This window comes from Moschus berezovskii, chromosome 6 (genome assembly GCF_049115385.1).
Source record: "Moschus berezovskii isolate FMDL1 chromosome 6, NW_MosBer_1.0, whole genome shotgun sequence".
NCBI lineage: Eukaryota > Metazoa > Chordata > Mammalia > Artiodactyla > Moschidae > Moschus > Moschus berezovskii.
The window spans coordinates 64,658,245-64,682,838 of NC_142465.1; the positions used below are offsets into that span (position 1 = coordinate 64,658,245).

The 24,594-nt window shown below is 42.0% G+C and overlaps 1 protein-coding gene across 3 annotated transcripts in view; it reads right to left on the reverse strand.

Moving 5' to 3' along the window:
* NTN4 (netrin 4) overlaps positions 1 to 18,182 on the reverse strand; it is a 121,546-nt gene extending 103,364 nt beyond the window's left edge. For 2 of the 3 annotated variants that reach the window (XM_055395254.2, XM_055395252.2), the window contains exons 1-2: positions 17,612 to 18,182; positions 14,304 to 14,833 (exon numbers count right to left, since the gene is read on the reverse strand). In XM_055395254.2, the coding sequence (XP_055251229.2) occupies positions 14,304 to 14,833; positions 17,612 to 17,666 (585 nt within the window). In that variant the 5' untranslated portion in view covers positions 17,667 to 18,182. The remainder of the gene's footprint in view (positions 1 to 14,303; positions 14,834 to 17,611) is intronic. The other variant, XM_055395253.2, reaches the window with a different exon arrangement.
* Positions 18,183 to 24,594: the final 6,412 nt, after the last annotated feature.

The window sequence follows — 24,594 nt, forward strand, 5'->3', positions numbered from 1 at the left end:
CCAAAATACTCTGCATACTAGACCTTGTATAATCCGACCTGAGCCTTCAGGGTCAGCCTCATCTCCCCTCAGCTCTCTCTCCTCTCCACACCATACCATACCAGACTCTCCCATCATTCTAAGGGTTGACTTTCTTCATACATGTGCACTTTGCCATGCAATTCCCTTCTCTGTCTTGCAATTATTACTTCTACTTTAAGAGACAACAATTCAAAAGTCCCAATTAGGATGTGAACTCCCTGAAGGAAGGAATATACTACAGGAAAGTTCAGGTAATAGGAAATAGGAGCTTCCCAGGTGGCGCTAGAGGTAAAGAACCCACCTGCCAATGCAGGAGACGCAGGTTTGATCACTGGATCAGGGAGATCCTCTGGAGGAGGGCATAACAACCCACTCCAGCATTCTTGCCTGGAGAATCCCCATGGACAGAGGAGCCTGGTGGACTACAGTCCGTGGATCACTAAGAGTTGAAGACAACTGAAGCAGCTTAGTTTACAAGTTTTATATTTTTAAGTATTTTTTAAAGAAAATAATATTTAAACCTCTTTCTCCTCCCAACTCTAGAAATCCAGGTGAGGGCATTTAACTTACTTGAAACAGTAATTCTTCGGGAGAGGGAGTAACAAGCTTGGCAGTTTAACTATGTGAATCACATAGCTGCACAGGTTTCTCAAGAGGCAGTGTCATATTGTGATTGTTTTCCAGAATCACACACACACGCAAAAAAAAAAAAACCACCTTTGCACCCAATACAGCACTGTGAAAAGAAATACAGTTGGAAGCACTGCAGAAGCAATCATTTCCAGTGATACTGATGAAAAGCTAAACAAAATCTCCCTGTTAACCTTTTCACACACCTTCTATTATGTTCCAAGAGATGTTGATGGATTTGTATTTTTCCATGTAAACTGCTTTGTGTCAGGACTTCGCAGATTAGAAATAGAGCCTGTAGTTTGGGTTTACAAAGGGAGAGAGGCTAAGACATTGTTCTTATTCAGAAATTGTACTAGTCAACTGTCTGCCTTAGAATCCATAATCCTAAATGGCTAACTTAACAGATGTTTAGCAAGTCATCTCTCAAACAGACTGTTCAGTGTACCTGCACACCAGGTGAAAGTGAAAATGTTAGTCATTCAGTCATGTTTGACTCTTCATCTGCCATAAAGATTCTCTGAACAACTAAAGGTAATAAATAGTCATTACCAATAACATTGGGCTTCCCAGGTGGCACCAGTGGTAAAGAATCTGCCTGCCAATACAGGAGACCTAAGAAACACAGGTTTGATCCTTGGGTCAGGAAGATCCCCTGCAGGAGGGCATGGCAACCCACTCCATTATTCTTGTCTGAGAAACCCCACAGACAGAGGAGCCCGGCAGGCTACAGTCCATAGAGTCACAAAGAGTCGGACACTACTGAAGCAACTAAGCATGCACTCATGCACGCACCAATAATATTAACAATGATAATGCCTCAAAACCAGAGATCAAATTGCAAACATCTGCTGGATCATCGAAAAAGTAAGAGAATTCCAGAAAAACATCTACTTCTGCTTTATTGATTACACCAAAGCCTTTGACTGTGTGGATACCAACAAACTGTGGAAAATTATTAAAGAGATGGGAATACCAGACAACCTGATCTGCCTCCTGAGAAATCTGTATGCAGGTCAAGAAGTAACAGTTAGAACTGGACATGGAACAACAGACTGGTTCCAAATAGGAAAAGGAGTACGTCAAGGTTGTATATTGTCACCCTGCTTATTTAACTTATATGCAGAGTACATCATGCAGAATGCTGGACTGGATGAAGCACAAGCTGCAATCAAGATTGCCGGGAGAAATATCAATAACCTCAGATATGCAGATGACACCACACTTATGGCAGAAAGCGAAGAAGAACTAAAGAGCTTCTTGATGAAAGTGAAAGAGGAGAGTGGGAAAAGTTGTATTAAAACTCAACATTCAGAAAACTAAGATCATGGCATCTGGTCCCATCACTTCATGACAAATAGATGGGGAAACAGTGGAAACAGTGAGAGACTTTATTTGGGGGGACTCCAAAATCACTGCAGATGGTGACTGCAACCATGAAATTAAAAGACGCTTGCTCCTTGGAAGAAAAGTTTTGACCAACCTAGACAGCATTTTAAAAAGCAGAGACATTACTTTGCTAACAAAGGTCTGTCTAGTCAAAGCTATGGTTTTTCCAGTAGTCATGTATGGATGTGAGAGTTGGACTATAAAGAAAGCTGAGTGCCAAAGAATTGATGCTTTTGAACTGTGGTGTTGGAGAAGACTATTGAGAGTCCCTTGGACAGCTAGGAGATCCAACCAGTCCATCCTAAAGGAGATCAGTCCTGAATATTCATTGGAAGGACCGATGCTGAAGCTGAAACTCCAATACTTTGGCCACCTGATGCAAAGAACTGCCTTATTTGACAAGACCCTGATGCTGGGCAAGATTGAAGGCAGGAGGAGAGGGGGACGACAGAGGATGAGATGGTTGGATGACATCACCAACTCAATGGACATGAGTTTGAGTAAACTCTGGGAGTTGGTGATGGACAGGGAGGCCTGGCGTGCTGCAGTCCATGGGGTCGCAAAGAGTCAGACACGACTGGGCGACTAAACCGAATGCCTCAGAATCCATGTATTTGATAAACAACTATTTATCAGGCAACATGTTAGATGCAAGGGTAGTGTTTCTCAAAGTGTGGAACTCACGAAACAATGTGATAAATGCCATAACAGAGGTGAACATGTACCAAGAGTGCACATGTGTGATGCACATACATCGTGCACCTAACCCACGGTTTGGGAAAGAGGTGACGTTAAAGCCAAGTCCTTAAGGATGAGTAGGAATTATCTATTATTTTATCTATCTGTCTCCCCAAAATATGCGAGTGACAACTTAGCTAAATGGATAGAGGTATGACTCAGGGTCAGGGGATGAGAACAAACATGGCACCCTGGGGTAATACAAGCAGTTCCACAGGGAGAGCTGGAGGCTGGGGAGTAAGAGGCAGTGAGGAGGCTGAGGCAGCAGACATTCAGAAAGGGCCTGGCATTAAACGGTATGGACAACATGTGAGGAAACTGGAGAGTCAGTGAAGGGTTTCAAGCAGAGAAGTGACATTTTGGATTTCACGAAGATCCTGCAGAGTACGATACAGAGAATGGATTGGGAAGCAAGCAAGACTGAACAGAGTGAACTCTCAGGTAGAGGGGACATTCCTATAAGGCTTAGAAAGGGTCTGCACCACCACCGGTAGCTTAGGGATGGAGAGAGGCATACGGACTCAAAAGAGATTCCAGCAGCAGCATGGGACAGGCCCTGGTGAATGTCTAAGGCTGGTGAAGGAGTGCAAGGATGGAACATGGGTCTCAGTGTTTGACTTGATGGGCCTTTCTGGGTTAGACAGTAACACCATTCATTTCAGATTTTATTTTCTCAGTGAGACAAGAGGCAAGCTCTGTGGCTGAGAGCAAGCAATGAGTGTGAGGAGGGGTCTTGGGGAGAGGAGAAGACACTTTAATAAAAGAATCACTACAGGAATGGAGAACAGTTAAGGGAAAAAAGGATTTCCAGGGTAATTTAAGGGCCAAATTCAGAGTGGGAAAAATAATTTGTAGAGGCATCTCTAAGCACAATGGTGTTATTATTTTACCATTAGAGTTCAGCTCTTTAGCTGAAGGAGTAAGAAGGTGAACAGTAGAATGGATTAGAACTGGGCTGAGATGGCCAGACAAGGGGGCAATGGAGTTGAGCAGACTCATAGAAGATTCAAGAGAAAATCATGGGAACAAGCTAGGTATCATGCCCACTTTTGCAGACAAATAGCTATGTGGGGGCCAAAAGAGGAGAGAAAATAAGTGGTCTAATGTGGCATAACTAGATAATTAAAGGAAAAAATTAAAATTAGAAAGAAAAATGGTCAAAAGTAACAAATAGGAATTGATAAGGGAAGGAAGGGAGCTAGGGATTTGCAGAGGAGGAGTTGACAATTACCTGTTTGTTTTTACAAATTACACTTCTTCACTACACCCCCTGTTCTAGGAAGGATCCCCTAGTGGACCTCAGTTCTTCTTAACTTTGATAATCATCAGAGATGGAGCTATTGTTCCAGCAGGGTGACTGTAGTGTCCTACCCCTTTAGATGTGCTGGGAGGGGAAACATGGGTTGCTGGAGATGAGGTGCCTAGTTCTCCTGGAAGAGCCAGAGCACTGGTCCATATGACCTCCATCTACCTTTGCTGTTTATTTGGAGGTAGGGGTGGAGTCAGAGGGCTATTCACTGGGATATAGGATATGAGAAAACTGTAGGAATCAATTACAAAAGGAACTGATGGAAAACCTCAGAAACCTCACAAAGGTCAGGTTGACTGACATAAAAAGAAACATAAATTCTTAATGGAGATTAAATAGTATAAGAGAGTGATTACATTTTCTCTTTTCAATTTAATTTTAAAACACCAAAACCTTTTCCAGTAGCTGCTGAAAGATAGTGTTAGCACAGATGATGTCACCCAGAAAGCATCTGAATGTTTTTCATAATTTTTTTGTTTTGTTTTAGGAACTATGTGATTATGAAGTGTAAAGTAACGTCTGCAAACATAGTGGAAGCCTTGAAAGACTTCTGCTTCTCTCTGTTACCAGAAAGTTAGGAAGAGAAGTGAAATATGACACTGAAAGAGGATAAGTGTTTTCTTTTTGTTTGTTAATAAGACAAACCATCCAGGAAAAGAGCTTGTTTCTTAAAGTGAGATATATACAAAATGCCCAACAGAGAAACTGGCACATTTTACTGTGATCTCTAAATGATACTTTTCTCTTCTCCTCCGTAAGAGGACAATTAAACATTCATCTAAACAGTAACATTTTCCGAGATTGTGAAAATGTAAATACTTTTACATAAATGGGATTAATTGCACAGTACCCTTGCCTTAGGTAGATGTTCTCCATCACATTCTGCAAATTAAATTCCACAACTCGTTAAGCAGAAAAAATGTGTACAATGCTCTATTTTAATTTAATTTCCAATGCTGTGACATCTCATGGATATTAAAAATGACTTCTAAAAAATCATCCCGCCAAATTTCTCCTATAGCTGGAATTTAGGGTCAAAAAAGGATTAAAAGTTAGATGAGTCAAGATAAAATGGAACGTGAGGCCCTTAAAATCTGAAAGCCCCTGAAATCAGCATTTCTCTTTCAGCATAATGTTTTCAAAGCTGTCTTTCTCCTTCAATACTGTTCCTCTCCCTTTTCTATCATCATTATCTGACCAGTCTTTCCTGTCTCCCTATTTGTTTTAGTTCATCTTTTGAAAACCTTAAGTGGCAAATTTCACACCTTCCCTCTCACTTTTCATTTTAGAATTTGTACCCACTGTATTGACAGCGGCAAGTCAATGTTATTCAAATTCATGATGTTGCTTAATTAAAGAGCCATTGAATCTGCAGGTTGGTAAGACTGGTCCTTGTAATATGCCTGGGCAGTTGCAAGTGTTTTGGGTAAAGGCAGAGTCAATGGAACAACTTTGATCCTCCCCTGGGCTCCATTCTTGGACTTTGCTCTTTTCTGTCCACACCCACTCCCTTGATGATCTCATCCAGTTTCATGGCATTAAATATCATCTCTGTGCAAATGACTCCCAAATGTATATATTTAGTTCAGACCTCCTCTTTGAACTTTAAACTCCCAGAACCAACTGCCTACTCAGTATTTCCACTTGGATGTGTCACAGGCAACTCATACCTAATGTGTCCACATATGAGTTCCCGACATTCCTTTCCAAATCTACTCCTTCTAGAGTCTTCTCCACCTCAGTAACTGGCTGTCCCATTCTTCAGGTGCTCAGGCTAGAAACATTCTTATCTGTTTCTTTCTCTCATACCTGCACCAAACCTGCCAACAAATGCTGTTGGCTTTATCCATAACATTGATACAGAACTCAACTACTTTTCATCATTTCCACCACAACCTTCTGTTCATGTGCCATCAGATCTAGCCTGAAATTACTGACAATAGCATTCTAGCTGGTCTACCTGCTTCCCACTTTGGTCTTTCCTTAACCCAGAAACCAGAGAAATCATATTAAAAATAAATTGATCATATTACCCCTCTGCTTAAAGCTCCAATGGCTTCAAGTATCATTCAGAGTAAAACTCAATGACTCTATAAAAATTTATTGTCCAGATTGGGACCTCTTTGAGAGTGAAAGGGAATGCTATTAATAATTTAAGTGATCTCAGTGTAAATTTGGGCCATCCTGGACACCTGCTTATGAGAGTCTGCATAATTTCCCACACCTTGCCATTATCTCTCTGGCCTCTGACCCCACCTGTTATACTACACCTCAACCCTTCTGCCTCAGCACCAGCCTCCTCACTGTCCTGACGGCAGGAGGCAGACTTTCTCAGGACCTCTGCCCTTCCCCTAGACATATCCATGACTCATTTCTGCGTCCCTTCAGGTCCTTATTCAAAACTCCCATTAAGGCATTCCCTAGAAGCTGCCTAAACATTTAAAACCCCCTTTCTACTTCCTAGTCCCTTTCCCTGCTTCTTTATTTTTTATAAACTTTACACTTATTACTATCGAACATCCCATACATTTTATTTACTTAACTTGTTTAGCACCTTACACTTAGAATGTAATCTCAAGGGCAGGAATTTTTGACCTCTTGCTCTGTACCCCCCGTTCCTAAAACAGCTGGCACACAGGAGACAGTATATAAATATTTGTAAGAAGAATGAATGAATCATGATTAGTTTGAAAGGATACTTAGGAGTTGTGTAACATCTGACACATTTAATAAGCAGTATTATCATTTCACAGTTATTTTCATAGAATTCAATTCAGCACCAGCCTCCTCACTGTCCTAAAGCACTATCTGAACGTATTCGGACATTTATGCCTTCTGGGGATATATGCTAGATGCAGAAGCTGGGGGTCTAGGAGCCACAGAGCGAATACAATGACAGAAGAGGCAAAGTTCTTCAAGAAGTGAACACTGTAGGACATGATATTATAGTTACGTGTGAGTGACACAGAATGCATGAGTGTGCAGAAGAGCCACAGTTTATATTCAATGACTTTTCAGACACTTCTGATTACTGATTGGAAGCAATAACTTCTATATTCTCTGGAATGATTCCTTTTCCTCATCTTCCAAAGTGCCCACCCCCTAAGAATCCCCATTCTGGTTTGCGTTCTCCATCCCTTAGTAGGAAGCTACCTTGTATGCCCTACCTGACCTTCAGGTGTCTGTTCCTCATTGTCTAGCCTTAATTTTTCAACATGAATCATCAGTTACTAACTCGGCATTTTGCAATCTGATCTCTCAAAGTTTCCACAATATTACAATGAAATACTGGCAAATATGAAGCAAACAGATGCTAAACAGATTTTTTTAATAGCTACAAATAAAGTATTTGCAGAGGAAAAATCCACCCAATGAAACCAATCAATCAAAGTTTATTGATTTAATCTCTGGGTTTGTTCTAATTTTTAATGTAGTGTCTTTGAATAATTTTAATTGATAACCATCCTGTGGGTTTTCCTTAAACTAAAGGCAATTTTTTAAAATGTGCTTTTATAAGTCTCCTGCCCCACCCCTACAGGAAGGGAGTAGCCTAGCCCCAGGGTGTAGATAATCAAAGCACTCTAAACAAACAGATAAAACATTTATTTTCCAAAAAATTCAACAAAATTATAGCTGAGAACATGCTTCAAAGCATAACATTAATAACTTAGAAAAATTACTTAAAGCAGTTACGAACTAGATGAAAAGTATTTCCTCCCCCCGCCAACAAACAAACCAATCAATAAAAAGTATGCTAAATGGTACTGAAGAACTTTTAATACTCATTCCCATATGGTTTATGCTAAACGATCTTGTGTTAGTCACTCAGTCATGTCTGACTTTTTGTGACCCCACGGACTATAGCCCACCACGCACCTCTGTCCATGGAATTCTCCAGGTAAGAATACTGGAGTAGATTGCCATTCCCTTCTCCAGGGGATCTTCCCGACCCAGGGATCAAACCCAGGTCTCCCGCATGGCAGGCAGATTCTTTACCATCATCTTGGGTAACATTAAATGTAAAGAGTCTTTGCCTATTATTTTTCTATCTAATGTAAAAAAATATTAACTTTATTATACAAAGTTCACATGCATGCATGCTAAGTTGCTTCAGTTGTATCCGACTCTTTGCGACCCCATGGACCACAGCCCAGCAGGTGAGAATCCCATGGTGGGTTGCCGTGCTCTCCTCACCCAGGAATTGTCTCTTATGTTACCTGCAATGGCAGGCTGGTTCTTTACCACTAGCGCCACCTTGGAAGCCCAAAGTTCACATAGCCATATTACAGATGATCAATTAAACTGTAAGTTTTACAGTTTAATAATTACCAGAGCAATTTAATTTTGTTTGTTTTTAATTTTTGAGTTATAATAAAACCTAATCATATAAATAATTTTAAAGCAAGCTAGTCATCCCAGCTCCAACATCGATTACTTCCTCTGGCCACGTTACCCTGACTCACTAAGTCTCAAGGACTTTATCTGTAAAATAGGGTTGATACTGAAACCCAACTAACAGCATTCTTTTGAAAATAAGGGATGTAGAGAACTCTACAGAATGCCTGGCATATGGGAAAGCTTCAGCAGATAAGAGCTGCCACCATGACTCTCATGACTGATGCTGCTGAAAAAACAGGCACGAGCATATTTCAATGACTGAAGAAAACAAGTAGCTAACCAGAGTAGTGTCTCGAAAGTATTCCTACTTGTGTATTACTTTATCTTTTCAGTTTAAAAATCCTAAATATTGCTGAGCACCTTATATATGTAAATACCTGTAAAACCCTGATTAATGTATCATTTTCTGCACATTTATGCCACACTGACTTTATCACAATGCACTGAAATGTAATCCTCTTCAATAGCCTAAAGAGACAAACAAATACTCAAATCTTGAAAAGCATAGGACTTGCACAACATACTGGGGGAATTAACCATGCACTGTCTTATATTATTTAACAAATCAGTCCATAAATAATATTTAATCTCTTACTCACTAGACTGTAAGGACTATAAAGGAAAAGTAATGTACGTAGTTTTTGCATCTTTCACACTACACAGCTTGACACAAAGGAATTTCAAATGATTGGGCTGCCCAAAGAGTTCGTTCAGGTTTTTCCATAAGATGTTACAAAAAAACCACAAACGAACTTTTTAGCCAAGCCAACAGTACAGTGGAGTTAGCACTAGGCAAGAAGTTAGGAAATACAAATTTCAGCTGAGTAATTGTAGACAAGACATTAATTCTCTTCAGGCTTCAGATTACTCATCAGTCATGTGCTTTTCCATCTATGACATTCAGGTTCCTTTTCAAATGCTCTCATTCTAAAAAACACTAGCAAGACGGATTTTTACCAGTGTTTGTTATTTTAATACACAACTTCATTTTTCCATATCAAAAGATTGAAGGAAGCCTTAATTATAGATTTTGTTCACTCATGAAATCTTGCCAGGAACTCAGAATTCTTATCACCGTCTGTTTCATCCAGCACAAATCCTTCAATCTGTTATAAAAACAGCAAGCCCTCCACTGCCAGCATTCCCACCATCTATATGTCAGTCTCTCAGTCGAGTCCAATTCTTTGCGGCCCCATAGACTACCTAGCCTGCCAGGTTCTGCTGTCCTCTGTCCATGGGATTCTCCAGGCAAGAACACTGGAGTGGGTAGCCATTCCCTTCTGCAGTGATCTTCCTGACCCAGGGATCGAACCCGGGTCTCCTGCATTGCGGGTGGATTATCTGAGCCGCCAGCAAAGCCCTCCCCACATATGCTACCCTGTTTTATTCTCTCCTAGGACCATCACACTCTGGCATACTGTATAACTTAGCTAACTTGTTTTGTTTTGTCTTCCCCACCCCGACTCTCACTACCATGCCAAGCACCAGGCCCATCTGTGCCTTAAAAAAAGAAAAAAAAGGAGGTATATTTGGAAATTAAGAATTATATGTATTTAAGGTTTGCTGCTGCTGCTGCTAAGTCACTTCAGTCGTGTCCGACTCTGTGTGACCCCATAGACGGAAGCCCACCAGGCTCCCCCGTCCCTGAGATTCTCCAGGCAAGAACACCGGAGCGGGCTATTTAAGGTTTACAATTTGATGATTTGATACACATAAATATTGTCAGATGATCACCACATTCAAGCTAATTAACATTTCTGTCACTTCAGATAGTCACCACTTTTCAGCACATGTGGTGAGAATACTTAACATCCAGCCTCCTGGCAAATTTCAAGTATGCAGTAAAGTGTTGTTAACTGTACTCATGAATGCATGCATGCTTAGTCGCTCAGTTGTGTCCAACTCTTTTCGACCCCATGGATTATAGCCTGCCAGGCTCTTCTGTCCATGGGATTCTCCAGGCAAGAATACTGGAGTGGGTTGCCAGTCATAATAACTTGTTCATCTTGCATAACTGAAACTTTGTGCCCCATGAACAACATCTCCTCCTGTCTGTGCCTTTCACCAGGATTTTGGGAGCACTTAATACCTCACCCCAGCATTTCCCAAGTTATGCTCCGAGGATCTCTAGAGTTCTGAAAGATAGGAATTGGAGTTCTGCAAAGACAGGATTGCATGGGCAAATAAGTTTGGGAACGTCCCATCCTATACCTCCCACTTGAAAATACAGGACGCATCATGAGAATATTTACGTGTTTATAAATGTCTCATTTTGTTAGACCCAGTCAGCGTCTCCCAACCTACTCTGGCTATGGAAACTTTTATTCCCAGAACACCATCAACATCTCAGAGGACACTACTGCTTAGGAGAAAGCTGTTTGGCAAATTCTTTTTTACCTTCATGTCACATCCAAATGAACAGCAAATGTGAGTGAGCGAGGGTAAAGGCAGACATCTCTTTGCTAGCAACTCTTAGAGGTCAGTAATGGCGAGAGAACACGGTTTTATGAAACAAATACTTAAAGTCTTTGTGATTTAGTCCAAGCTCGGTCACATAGCTAACCGTATGAAAGTGTTATTCGCTCAATCCTGTTGGACTCTTTGCAACCCCATGGGCTATATAGCCCACCAGGCTCCCCGTCCCTGGGATTCTCCAGGCAAGAATACTGGAGTGGGTACCCATTCCCTTCTCTAGGGGATCTTCCTGACCCAGTGATTGAACCCAGGTCTCCTGCATTGCAGGCAGATTCTTTACCATCTGAGACACCATGGAAGCCCAGCTAATTGTAAGCTGGGCAAATCACCTTATCTCTGAGCCTCAATCTCCTCTCCTATAATGAGACACATTGTAGGATAATCATATCCCATTTTTTGAAACTGCTAAACTTGTATTTAAAAAGTATTTTTCTCTGTGGATTTTTGAGACCTATATTTTTAAAGTCCTCTTTCAGATGACTGGTGCCGTCCACTCTGAAGATGGACATATCTGATTTCCTAGACATGAAACGACAGGACTCTCTAAAGCCCTAAAAAGCCCAAAGAAGTATTTCAGAATGAACAATGGAAACAAATTAAGACTGGGATATATTTACGTTAGCCTAAGTAGTAGGATAATACCTAGAGAAGGTCTGAGAAGTCTTATGTAGAATGGAGGAACATATAGGTCTATAGTATTATAAATAAGGAATAAATGAAATCTGAGATGCTAGATTAATTGGGTTATTCTTCTGCTCAGTTTTCAAAAGAAGTGACTGATGCTACAGAGTTGTACTGTAAAATTAATTTGTAGCTCAGCACTAATTTATATTCCAAAGCAACAAAGGAGAGGCAGACAATGATCATTTCCAAGGAGGTTTCCTCTGGTCCTTATCTTTGAGGAAGATTCTCTTCTGTCTAACTCAGGAGGGAAAGATTCATTCCTAAACCTGTCTCTAAGGGAAAAAAATTCTATGATGGTTTAACATACACTTGCAAGTAATGCTCTAAAGAGAACTGCTGCTGCTGCTGCTGCTAAGTCACTTCAGTCGTGTCCGACTCTGTGTGACCCCATAGACGGAAGCCCACCAGGCTCCCCCGTCCCTGGGATTCTCCAGGCAAGAACACTGGAGTGGGTTGCCATTTCCTTCTCCAATGTGTGAAAGTGAAAAGTGAAAGTGAAGTCGCTCAGTCATGTCTGACCCTTAGCGACCCCACGGACTGCAGCCTACCAAGAGAGAACTAGATGGCATTTAATGTTTTTCTTGCCATTGAAATATGTCTGCTGAAATAACTACAATAAAAAAATTTTTAACTAGATATAAAAGGTGACTACCCACTGAAAGATCGATCTAACATAAGTTTTAGTCTCTACCTGCTTGAAATTTGATGTAAGCCTTGATGACAATAAGTAGTTTGGCTTTAAAGAAAATAAGATTTTGCTCTGCAGTAAAGTAAATAAATGTTTAGTTATTACTTTAGTCATCGCTAAGTAATTTCTGGGCCATTGAATTACATTCAATATGATATTTGCTAAGCGAGCATGTCTACCATCTGGTTACTGAAACTCTTATTTTTGCTACTTCACAGATAACGTGAACCAGTAGCATGAGATGGAGGGAACTGATATGAGCCTGTGGAGCAATTCCAAAGCAACTTGAGAGTTCAAGCTGTTCATTTGTTTGCAACACAAAGTGTTCTCCACAGAAGAAAACAAAGAGTCTAACTTATCTGTCTCTTTCCTGTCCTGGTATCTGGAAAAATGTCCATCGTGACAAGGCGCACACAGGTTTACAATACTAAGCCAACTTAAGGAAGAATGGAACGAAGAAGAAGAATGGAAAACCATCTGCATGCTGCTTGTGCCATATCCTCCTTGGTTCTGGTGCCAGCAACACTGTTCCAGGTCTGCAGAGCGCACACAGAAACAGCAGCAGCTGGATAACATGGCAGAAGTCCACGTGTCTATGGGAGTAGCGGGGAGAAGTACCCAAACCAATCTTTCCATCAGTCCCTGGCAAGTACCCCTGTACCCCAAACCAAAGAGAATTTGTAGCACTGCCTGACACATAGTAGGGACTCAATGAATATTTACTAAATATAATCATCTGGGAAGTCTATGAATAGTAATATAAACAATGCTGGAAGAATGATTATCTTAGTCTCTGGATGTATGCTTAACACTTGGTCCAGACGTTCACAACTTTGACACCATTGACATTTTGAGCGAATAATTCTTTTCTAGGAACTGGAATGGGAGGAGTGTTATCTTGCGCACTGTAGGAGGCTGAGTGACCTCCCCAGACTCCATCTACTAGACACCAACTATGTCACCCCCATCCTCAGCAAAAGTGTCTCCAGACATTGCCAAATATCCCCTGGAGGGTGATGTTAACAAAATCACCTCTAGTTGGGAACCACTTATCTACTCTCTGTGTCACGTGCTAAAACTAGAAATACTGTATTCTCTTCTCTTTTTTCCTACGTTGATATTTCTTGATCTAGACTTTGAAGGACTTTATTCTCTGTTTTAATCTGCTTTCACCCAATTGTCTCTAAACTCCATGTTTTCATATATTTCAGTGGGGGAGGGCTTTCTAGGTACATCCATACAAATTTTTTTTTTAAAAAAGTCTCCCCCTTAAGCAATGGGAAATATGAAGCAAAGAGTAAACATTCTATATGGAAATTGGACTAGTAGTTAATGGGGCTGTTTTGCAGAGTGATATTGAGATAGTCTTGCACCCAGGATAGACCCAGGAGCTGCAACTGATGTGCGTGTGTGCCCAGAAAGAATTCCTGCATCTAAAAAGAAACTAGCTTCATTTGTTTGTTATGCAGTCTCTTAATCTTAACAATAAAAGTCCTCTGTTATACAAAAGTATCCTTCTGACAAACATAGTATTTTCCTCCCCTGGTTTTGTTTTTATTTACTTCCTATTTATGTTAAGGTTGCAGGAAGACAGGCATGGGCTCCAGGAACAGGCAGTCTCAGTAAGGCTTGCCCCTGCAGAGCCACAGTAAGCAGTCCCCCTGACTGAAGACATCAGTAGTCTTTTAAACCTCTAAGGTAAACAGATAATGTTGCCTATCTACTCTTCCTTAAAATGAAAAAAAAATTAAAATCTTAGAATTCTGATTTAAACCTAGCCAGTGGGCAACCCACATGAAAATGATTCCACATGCATGTCTCAGGGTGAGAAATAATTTATGACAAATAAAGCTCATGAAAAATTCTAATTTCATTCATGTTGCTACAAGTATACCTTCATGCTTTAAAAAAAATGTGGGCTGGTAACATTTTTCTACCTTACTTACAGTGTAGTTAAACTTGTGCCCTTACCTCTCCTCCAGTGCAGGGGAAAGGATTGGAGTATCTAGAAGTGCAAATAGCTCCCTTCTTGACAACATCGTCTTCCAGGCCAAATGTAGCCGAGCAGTTAGTTGCAAAGTACTTGTAAGGCTTCCATGTCTTTCCAAAGTCCTGGGACCGGTCCAGCACCATGGCTGCCGGCCGGGGAGACTTGAACACCATAATTAGATGAGTGAAGTAGAATTCAGCCTCCAGGTCCAGCTGGATCTTTTCTCTGTGTGCATCCTCAGCAGACTGCCACCACGTGCGAGGATGCCTGAAGGAGGAGTCTGCCATGGCAGCTGGCAGGTGAGCCAGGTGAGGCTGGGCAGCATTGCATTTGTCACATGTGGGCTGCTGACAAGTCAGATCAGTGTTCTCACTGTAGAAGCAGTACAGTTCAGTGGCGTTCTGACCACAGGTGGTGTCTGTCCAGAGTTTTCTCCCTAAAGCCAAATTTCCCATCCGAGGGTTACAGGCTTTTTCACAGCGGGAACTCACTCCAGCAACTCCACTCAGTCCTAGAGATGGGAAAGCATATGTTATTCAAGACAAACCCATCTGGAAAGCTCTTCTGTCTACCCAGTCCATCTTCAACAGTCCCCACGTTGCCCTGAGACTTTCAGTAAAGAGGAAATTCTACCAGATGCAAATATGGAAGTGTGTGAATGTGCATGAGTGTGTGAGGGTGTGCCTGCATGCATGTTTCATGTTCAGATGTACAATTCACATAAAAGAAAAGAAAATCACTTTGGGTAAAGGGTGAGAGGAAGGAAAGTGGAAACACTGGAAAAGATAATGGGCCTAAACCTTTTCAAATATTTTGCTTTCTAAACAGTCTCTATTTCTGAAACACACTCATTTGCTTTTGAAGCCATGACATAAATAATACCAAAAACCAACAATCTTTTTAAGATCATTCAGTTTAGTCTTTCAAATATAATTTGAGTCCTTGGCATTTTCTAATATGTGTATGAGAATGCATACGGAGGGAATATACAATTCTACCATATTTTTAAGACAAAAATATGAGGGAACAAATTCTCTAGGAAAATCAACATGAGATATTGGTATACAATGGGATCTCATTTCAGGAACTCAGATGTGCAATATCTGTTTTTAGTACTGTGTAAATGTAATTAAGAAAAAACCCTCTAAACTACCAGATGACAGAAAAGCTTATTTGATGTGCTCTCTCCCTCTTGAGTGCTTCTCCCTATGACAGGTTATATAGTAGTCACCTGTTTGCCTAACAGGAGAATGGTTACAGTCTGGCAGCCACTAACAGCACCTTTAAACATAATCTGCGAACTAAAACACCTTCTTAAAGAAACATGTGCTTCCACCCAAACAAAAGCCCAGCAGACTTTAATGTTTCAAAATTACTTAAAATGATAAACATTATCCACCTATTAACATCCTGACTATATAATATAATCCTTTAATTTGGGCTTGTCATTTTAATTATGAACACCTTAAACAAAATTATCTATTTTAAAAGTTAAAACAGAGAGGGAAAGAAGGAAAAGGAAGTCAAACCCCAAATTCTGGCTAATTGAATGTTTCTGCTTCTTAAGAGGGAGCACCTCTGAATTGTTATCACTATAAGCCAAATGACAACTTAGACCAAAAGAGAGACATTTCACACACTGACTATCAGGGGCCTCACGTAGTCTTTGCAACCTTAAGAATGAGCTTCCTTAGGCATAGTTTTTAAATGTCAGATTCAAGTGTGCCTTATGTCTGGACTCTGCTTGCCACTTTTCTGATTAGCTGGGGTAACAGCTGCTTGTGGCCAACATCACAGGAACACACAATGTGCTATGACTCACCTATAAAGCATTTCAGGGAAAATCATATACTGCCCGTACAAGTACTTTTGACTTGAAACAGTTGCCTTGTGATATTTATTTACAACCTTTTGATTGCTTGCATGTTTTTACCATAACATGGTTTGAAAGGTTTATTAAAGTTCACTTTGTGGTTGGGGGAGCATACATAAGTGCACACTGGGATGCTTAAGTAGCAAGAATTAAAATAAAAGCTTAGACCCTTTAACAGTTCCTTGGGAAACATACTGAGTAATTTTAGAGCTTACCCCCCCCCGCACCCCGCGAGGGGGGAACTAAGAAGAAATCCAGAGAAGACTGGAGTCAGATAAATAATCGGTGGACACCATACTTAGAGATCTCTAAAGAAGTGACCATCCAAATATAGCAAGGATGCCCCTAACAGTCCGACTGGGGTTTGGGATGCAGATTCTAAAGCCTGGCTTTTCTTCATGCTGGCATCTCTGGGGGCAGAATAGATGAAACCGAAGGGAAGGGAGAAGTGTGCCAGTGCTCCCTCTCCACCCGTCAGTCCCTCTAGCCCACACTCTCCTTTCTGGGGCAAGCGAGATGCTTTGAGAGACCAAGAGGCCAAATAGTTCCTCTCTTTCTTTCCCCCTTACACCCTGAACTGCACTTGCACCTAACTGGAAACCAGCTGACCTGCAAGAGGAGAAAGAGGAGCAGAAGGGGCTCCCAAATTTAGAAAGAGCAAACTAGGAACTGGTGGCCAAGGGCAGTCCAAGGCAGCCGGGGTGGGACTGCAAGGGCGAGCGCATCTGACAACGCCGCTGCCCGGCGTCCAGTTACCCAGACAGGAAGCAGACCCGCCTCCGACCTCCCGCGGAGCCTCCGCCAGGGTACCAATTCCCCAGGGCTGCAAACCAGCTCCTTGCAACCCAGGGTGATCACCACCTACAGTCCCAGCCCGGGGTCTGAGTTCTAGCCACTGTCTCGGTGAGAGGGCACTCACCCCGCCCCAGGTGTCCCTACCTGGCTCCCCAGTACCCAGCAAGAGTTCGGGGACGACGGCGATCGCTCTCAACAAGAGAGCGGTCCCGGCCCACGCGCGCCCAGGGTCGCTGGGCCACCCCTCCCCATCATTCCTCAGGCCATGTAGTGCCGGGGGATGGCGAGCCTGGTTCTTTGTTCCCTCACAAAGTGGAAAGGCAGTTTTTTACTAGTCCAAACCAGGAAAAAACCAAGGTCGCACTATCTCAGGCAGGGCGCACCCAGGATATCGGGTTATCCAAGGGCATGTGTATCGCAGTTGCAAAAAAAAAAAAAAATCAATAATATTTTAAACTGCGGAGACCCGGGGAAAAGGAGGCGGAACATGGCCACTCATTTCATCCTTGGGCGCTGAGCTCGGCGCTCTCAGCCTGCGCTCCCCTGGATCCCCCGAGTCCCGAGATGGGGAACACAAGAGCGAAGGAAGGCGGGTGGGGGCCCGGCAACGTCACCACCCACCTGCGGCCACCGCGGAGCAGCCCCAGAGCAGCAGCAGCCGCGCGCAGCTCCCCATGGCCGGGAGAAGCCGGGAGGACCCGGGCCGGGCGCGCGGGAGGGAGTCGAGCCCTCGCGGCTGTGGGATGAAGCGCCAGCAAGTCCTCGGGAGGAACCAGGGCTCTTTATTTCTTCCTCCTCCTGGGGCGCCTGGCTCGGTCAGTGGGCGCGGACGCCGGGAAGCCGCGGGCTGCGGCCGCGCCGGGAGGTGGGGTGACCCTCGCGCACCGGCCTGGAGGGGCCCGGGCACCGCGGGGGCGGCAGAAGCCCCGGGACCATAGCCTGCCCGGCCGCGCTGCCCAGCGGAGCAGTCCGCGGGCTCCTCCGCGGCTAGCCCGGGGCTCGGCGCCCGCAGCAGCCGCTGAACTTTGCGAGACCTTTCACTTCCCGGCCGCCGCCGCCACCTCCTGGGCGTCCTCCTCCGCTTTTACCACCTCCTCTGGCTGCGGCGTCTCCGTCCCCTGCTTCTCCATGGGCAGTTCCATGGGATGCATTTTTATTGCACCGACACCGCGGCGCTCCGGTGCCAGCCCTCCTCCCCTCGCACCTCCACCCCTTCCTCCCTCCCGCCCCCCGCGCTCGCTCTGACAGCCGGGGCGCTGTGGCCTGCGAGGGCGAGTCGCCGCCGCAGCTCGGGGAGGGACGCCCCCCACCCCACCCGCCACGGCCAGACCGGCCGCCCCCGAAGCCTCGCTGCCAGCTTGACCCACCCGCCTCCGCCCCTCCGCGCGCCCGTCACCGCGGGCCCCCAGCTCCGCTCGTGCCCCTCCCGGCTCTCGCCTTGCATGTCCCTGCGTGACCCCCCTGGTGCCCTCCAGCACCCACAGGCCTCCTTTGGAAGCAGTCTCCCACCTTCTCCCGGAACATTCCACAGAGCAGTTGACTCCTTCTTGATCAGGTCAGGGCATGCCAAGGGGCTTAAAAAACCGAGAAATAGGCTAGCGCCTACTTCCCACATCCCCCAGCAAAAACAAACCCTACCTCTTCTCCCGCCACCCCTTCTCCCAGAGTTTCACGACCCAGGGATGGGACCCCTCACACACACGCCCACCCAATCGGGGTCATGGGCAAGAGAGAGCTGATTAACTGCATTCGCCGCTTCTCTGCTGACCCTTAGTGGGTGGGGGAGGGCATCTTGGCTAAACAGTCAATGCTTACTTTATCCGAGGTGTATCCGTTTTGAAATAAAAAGTGTTCCCTAATTCAAACTCAGGTTGCTAAAAGAAAAGGGACACAGGATTAGCCAGTGCCCAGTTTAAGAACATACTTGTCTAGAGGCAGGGGCACGACAAAGAGAAACTCTGGTCCTTCCAAGCACTGTCGTTCAGTTGTGCTGCCAAACAGTAAAGTTGTGAAAAACAGTAAAGTTGTGAAATAACCTAAGGTAGAAGATTCAGCAGCAGCGGAAAGCAGCTAATTGTTCAAAGCATTGTCGGAGCTGCTGCTGATGGAAGCCGGTTATGGGGCGCTTGAATCTGAGACTTTCGCAAGTTCTGTGAAAATCTAGTTTCTATGTACAAATCCAGGGAAACTGGCAACAGTTAAGTAGAAAGTAGTTTTTGATTGCAGTGTTCATTTTGTGCCTTTAAATATTTTCCAGAAAAGTAACTGTTTTACAGATACAATTCAGTTGTGTGTGTTGCTGATGATGACAATTTAGAGCTTTGGGGCACATGTAGGTATTATTTATGACTCAGCTGAGGCTATAGAAGAAGTTTATATCTCCCAGGAGGGACTGGGATGTGGTCAGCATCATCCATTTGGGAGACATTAAAATTATTCTGGCCAGCACTGGAAAGTGGCAAAAGATGTGGAATAGAAATTTATATCACATTTCAGAAAAGAAACCCTTGAATTTTCAAATATTGGCAATGTTGGGGCTTTCTTCATATCTTATAGACATGCTTCCGACTGAGTCAACTGAACATCTCTCCAGATTATTCTTACCAAATAAATGACAGGAAATAATAACAATCCAAGGGCTCTTAATACCAATATTAACGTAATTATCAAAGCAAACTTTTAAAATAGAAAAAATGCACATTTTTTATTAACTTCTGATTCTACCCTATTGAGGCAGAACTACTCCATTTCCCATTACAAATATTAAGGGAATTACTATTTGCACCAATCCTGCCTTGATAATATACTTCCTTGATTGCTCTGTAACTGGTTCCTACTTCCTTTAAGGAGACAGTGAGTTCCTTAATGGTCAAGCTGTCTGTTATACTTAGTCTGAACAAAACATTATCATCATTTTTTTTTATTCTTAACTGAGAACACCTGCTAGATATATAATAAATTTTCATTAAACATTTTTGACTGGGTTATGTTAAAAAAAATGATTGCAGTATACTAAAGACCAGGGATTAAGAAGAAAACCAGTGAAATCAGAACGATTCCTCATATTCTAAATAAATCTGTATGTTTATACCAATATTTTATATATGAAGCAGCTCAGAAGAGAATAGTAATTAGCTTTCTAATCGATTTCATTTGGTTGTATAGTCTAATTTAGTTATAAATTCTGTTTTCATCATTGAAAAAAAATTTTTTTTCTATTTTCATTTTGAAGATTCTATACAGGGAAAGTTTACCTACCTAAGGAAAATCGTGCTGAGTGATAATCAAGGGCGTACACTGCCTATGATTAAGTGTTTTTGAAAATTTCAGTAATGAGTTTAGAACTTTTTTTTTAATTTATGTTAGTAGGAAGCTTAGCAAACCTGTGGAATTTTGATAACAAGTTTCCAGAAACCACATAATTGACAGATCTAGATACTCCTGAGAATTTGAAAGAAAGCTAAAAAAGGCCGTCAAGAACTAAAATTGGTGGCAAAAAATCCATATGCCAAAGACCTTATTCACAGGTGAGCTCTTTAGGTCTTCACTTAAATTATCTACACAGTGTTAATAAGTTTGGTTATGCTTTTATCCTAGACGACAGCATATTAGAAGTAAGAAAGTAGAATGAGGCAGGAGGCTGTTAAAACAAGGAATGAGTTGAGGCAACCTGGTAATAAAGAGGATGCATGCTGTGCATGCTAAGTCGCTTCAGTCGTGACCGACTCTGCAGCCCTGTAGCCTGCCAGGCTCCTCTGTCCATGGGATTCTTCAGGCAAGAGTACTGGAGTGGGCTGCCATTTCCTCCTCCAGGGAATCTTCCTGACCCACGGATCAAACCCCCAGTCTCTTTTGTCTCCTGCATTGGCAGGTGGGTTCTTTACCAATAGCGCCACCTGGAAAGCATAAAGGGGATGGTAGAACTATAAAAAGTAGCATAATGGACCAAAAACCCCATAGCAATCTGAGGCCTTTAATTCAGAGGCCAAGCATCAAAAAGCTGCAAAGGTGTCACGCCTATTATAATTTAGTACAGTAAGTGAAGTTTCTATTGGATCATGGGATTATTTAGCATCAAAAGGGACCTTGGGGTTCTTGAGGGCAGCTTCTTACCTCATCAGATCCTCTCCCCAGAATCTCTGTCCAAAGGTCACCCAGTTTCTGTTCTAGAAATCTCAGTAAACAAAAGCCTCAAAAGCAGTGCTTTTCATTTTGGGTACTATTGTAATCTTTCTCTTTTCCTTAAAATTCTACCTATGTTTATAGTTTAGTTGTCTGAACAATATAGAATAGGTCCAATCTTTTTCCGATAGGTATCTGAAGGTCTGAAGTAAAGTTTTTGTGCTCCTCCCGTTTTCTTTTCCAAGTGTTTAATTGCCCGTATAGCATGATTTCCAAACCTTTAACCGTCTTATTCACCCCTTTTCAGATATACTACAGCTTTGTCAATGTTGCTCTTATACTGTGCACCTAGAACCCAAGTCTATGTTTCTCTGAATTGGTGTAGAATAAAACTGAACTAATAGTTCACCTCACATAGGTCTAGGGCTTATATTTCATTAGCCTAAGTTTTATGATGTCAACTGATATTATGCTTGAAGCAAATTAAAATCCCCTTTTTTATATGCTGATGTCTTAAGGACTCATTAATAAAAGGTAAACATATTTTGTTTAACCAGAAGAGTTCCACTAAAATACATTGCAGATAGCAAGCATTTGATAAATATTAAAGAAAAAATCCACAAATGCAAATTGTTAAATTTTAAAAATGATTAAATTTTTTAAAAGAAACTATTAGTTCTGAATGGGATAAGTATTTTCTGAAAAAATAACCACTTTTGTGGAAAATTTGATTCTTTAACAACACTGTATTTTGCTACTGCTGCTGCTGCTAAGTCGCTTCAGTTGTATCTGATTCTGTGCAATCCCATAGATGGCAGTCCACCAGGCTCCTCTGTCCCTGGGATTCTCCAGGCAAGAATACTGGAGTGGGTTGCCAGTTCCTTCTCCTTAACAACACTGTATACATTGATATTATTATACATTTCCAAGGAAAGGAGGAACTTTGAAATAGTGATTTTAGTATAGTTAGTATCTTCCCTCCATGGAACTGTAAACACTATCTCAGTTATCCTGGAAGCATCAATGTGTGGGAAGGAACAGGAAAAATGTTTCACGTTTTTCTGAGAGAGAAGTGATATGAAAGACATAAATGCCAAATTTATATCATCCAATAAATATATACTGGAAATAGGACATGGATTTCCAGATTTGTTTGTGTTTTAACCATTGCTTATTCATCAGTTTTCCATGAGTACAATCTTCTCTTTTTGAACTGGAAAACCATTAGGAGAAAATGAAATGGAGAATCGTTTCCATTCAAATAATCCTATATTTGGTTGTCTACCTGGTCTATTCCCTTTGAATGCCCTTTAAAAACACCATCTTGGGAATTTCCTTATGCTTTCATCTAAGCCTCTTTACCACTGACACTGTATTTCTTATTTCATCTGCTTCCTGGCTATAACTGTTCATTCCTGGGAAGGGAGCAGGAACCTTTGAAAATATATTTGCTCTTCCAGGAAGGTAAGCAGTACTTTTCTTAAAAAAAAAAAAAAAATGCATGCTCTCTCATGTTCAGATTAATTATATGGAATCTAGAAAGTTCAAACTAACAAGACCAGTTCTGTTGTAACAGAGATAGCTCCCCTGGACAGCACTATACTGACACAAATTTTAAACACTTTCTCTTCAAAACACTTCTTAGCTAAAACTGTTTATACATATTGCTATTTCTGACATTAATGAAAAGATGCTCAGAGACAAACAACTATTTTTTTTTAACGTAGGAAAATAAAGAAACAGCTACCAAAGGCCTCATGAGGATGAAAGAATAGTAAGCAGTGTGAGTAATTTCTCTTATTTATTTATGTCTTTTATATAGAAGTATAGTAATTAGGCGGAGAAGACAATGGCACCCCACTCCAGTACTCTTGCGTGGAAGATCCCATGGACAGAGGAGCCTGGTGGGCTGCAATCCAAGCAGTCGCTAAGAGTCGGACACAACTGAGCGACTTCACTTTCACTTTTCACTTTCATGCATTGGAGAAGGAAATGGCAACGCACTCCAGTATTCTTGCCTGGAGAATCCCATGGACAGAGGAGCAGAGTGGGCTACAGTCCATGGGGTTGCAAAGAGTCAGACATGACTGAAGCAACTTTGCACACACACACATGCATATTAATTAGGAGCATGGACTATGGGATCTGATTCCACAGATTTGAAGCCTGGCTCTGCCACCTGCTAGCTGTGTGACTATGGGCAAGTTACTTAACCTCTTGAGTCAATCATTTCCGTATTTGATGTATATGGGAATAATAACAGTATCTAATTAGTAAGGTTATTATGCATATTAAATGAGTTAATATTTATGAAAAGTTAGAAAAGAGCAAGATACATTGGAAGCACTTTGTTTTGTTGTGAAAGTTGCTTAGTCGTGTCCAACTCTTTGCAACCCCATGGACTATACAGACCATAGAATTCTCTAGGCTAGAATACTGGAGTGGGTAGCCTTTTCCTTCTCCAGGGGATCTTCCCAACCCAGGGATCAAACCCAGGTCTCCCGCATTGCAGGAGATTCTTTTGTGAAATACATAAAATAGTAATACATAAATCCATCAAGTGCGTACAATCTCCTTTGACCTGCTCTAGAATTCCATCTTCAAGTTATTGGGTTGACCAAAAAGTTCATTTGGGGTTTTCTGCAAAATGTTATGGAAATATATATGGGTATTTAAAAGGCAGAAACAAGAGTTGCCCTGACTTAATTTTACATGCTGTTTTAGCTGTATTAAAAGTTGCTACAGAGGAGATGAAAGTATGAAGCAACAAATCTTTTCTAACTAGAGGGAGAAGAGAATTGGCACTGATGGAGCAACTATAATTTACCAGGCACAATATTCAATACTTTATAATTCTCATAGCAACTCTCTAAAGTTAGGCTGTTGACCCCTTGTTGAAAAAACTGAAGCTCAGAGAAGTTAAATATCTGAGCCAAGTTCACACAGCTAAGTAAACTGACAAGGCAGGATTTGAACTGTGGCATGTCTGACTTTAAGCAGTATTCTTTCCATTTCCTCTTTCAAGAGAAATGGCATAGGAAGGCAATTAAAGAAAGGGTTCGAGACTAGATTGCCAACTTTCTTATTGGCAAAGACACCCATAGAATAGTTTCTACCTTCACAATGTCAGTTTAACCCACTGAGCTGTGGATTTATCCACCACCCTACTTTGTTTATTCCCAAATGTCACTCGTGAGCTTCAGGGCTGTCAATGGACAGATCCATTTAGACATCTTTAATTCAACACATTTAAATCTAAACTCACTATCTTTCTCTTCTAGCATGTTACTCCTCCTGTAGTAGAATGTCATAACTAAATCCATCTACTGGATCAACGCAAGTAGTATTTAACAAACTTCTACAGAATACTCGTGCTCAATGAGATATACAAAGTGTTCTGAGGAAAAACAGCTCTGTAGTCAGATGATATCAATATTAGATTAAACAAAGTTAAATAGAATTTCTCAGAATCTTTCGTATGT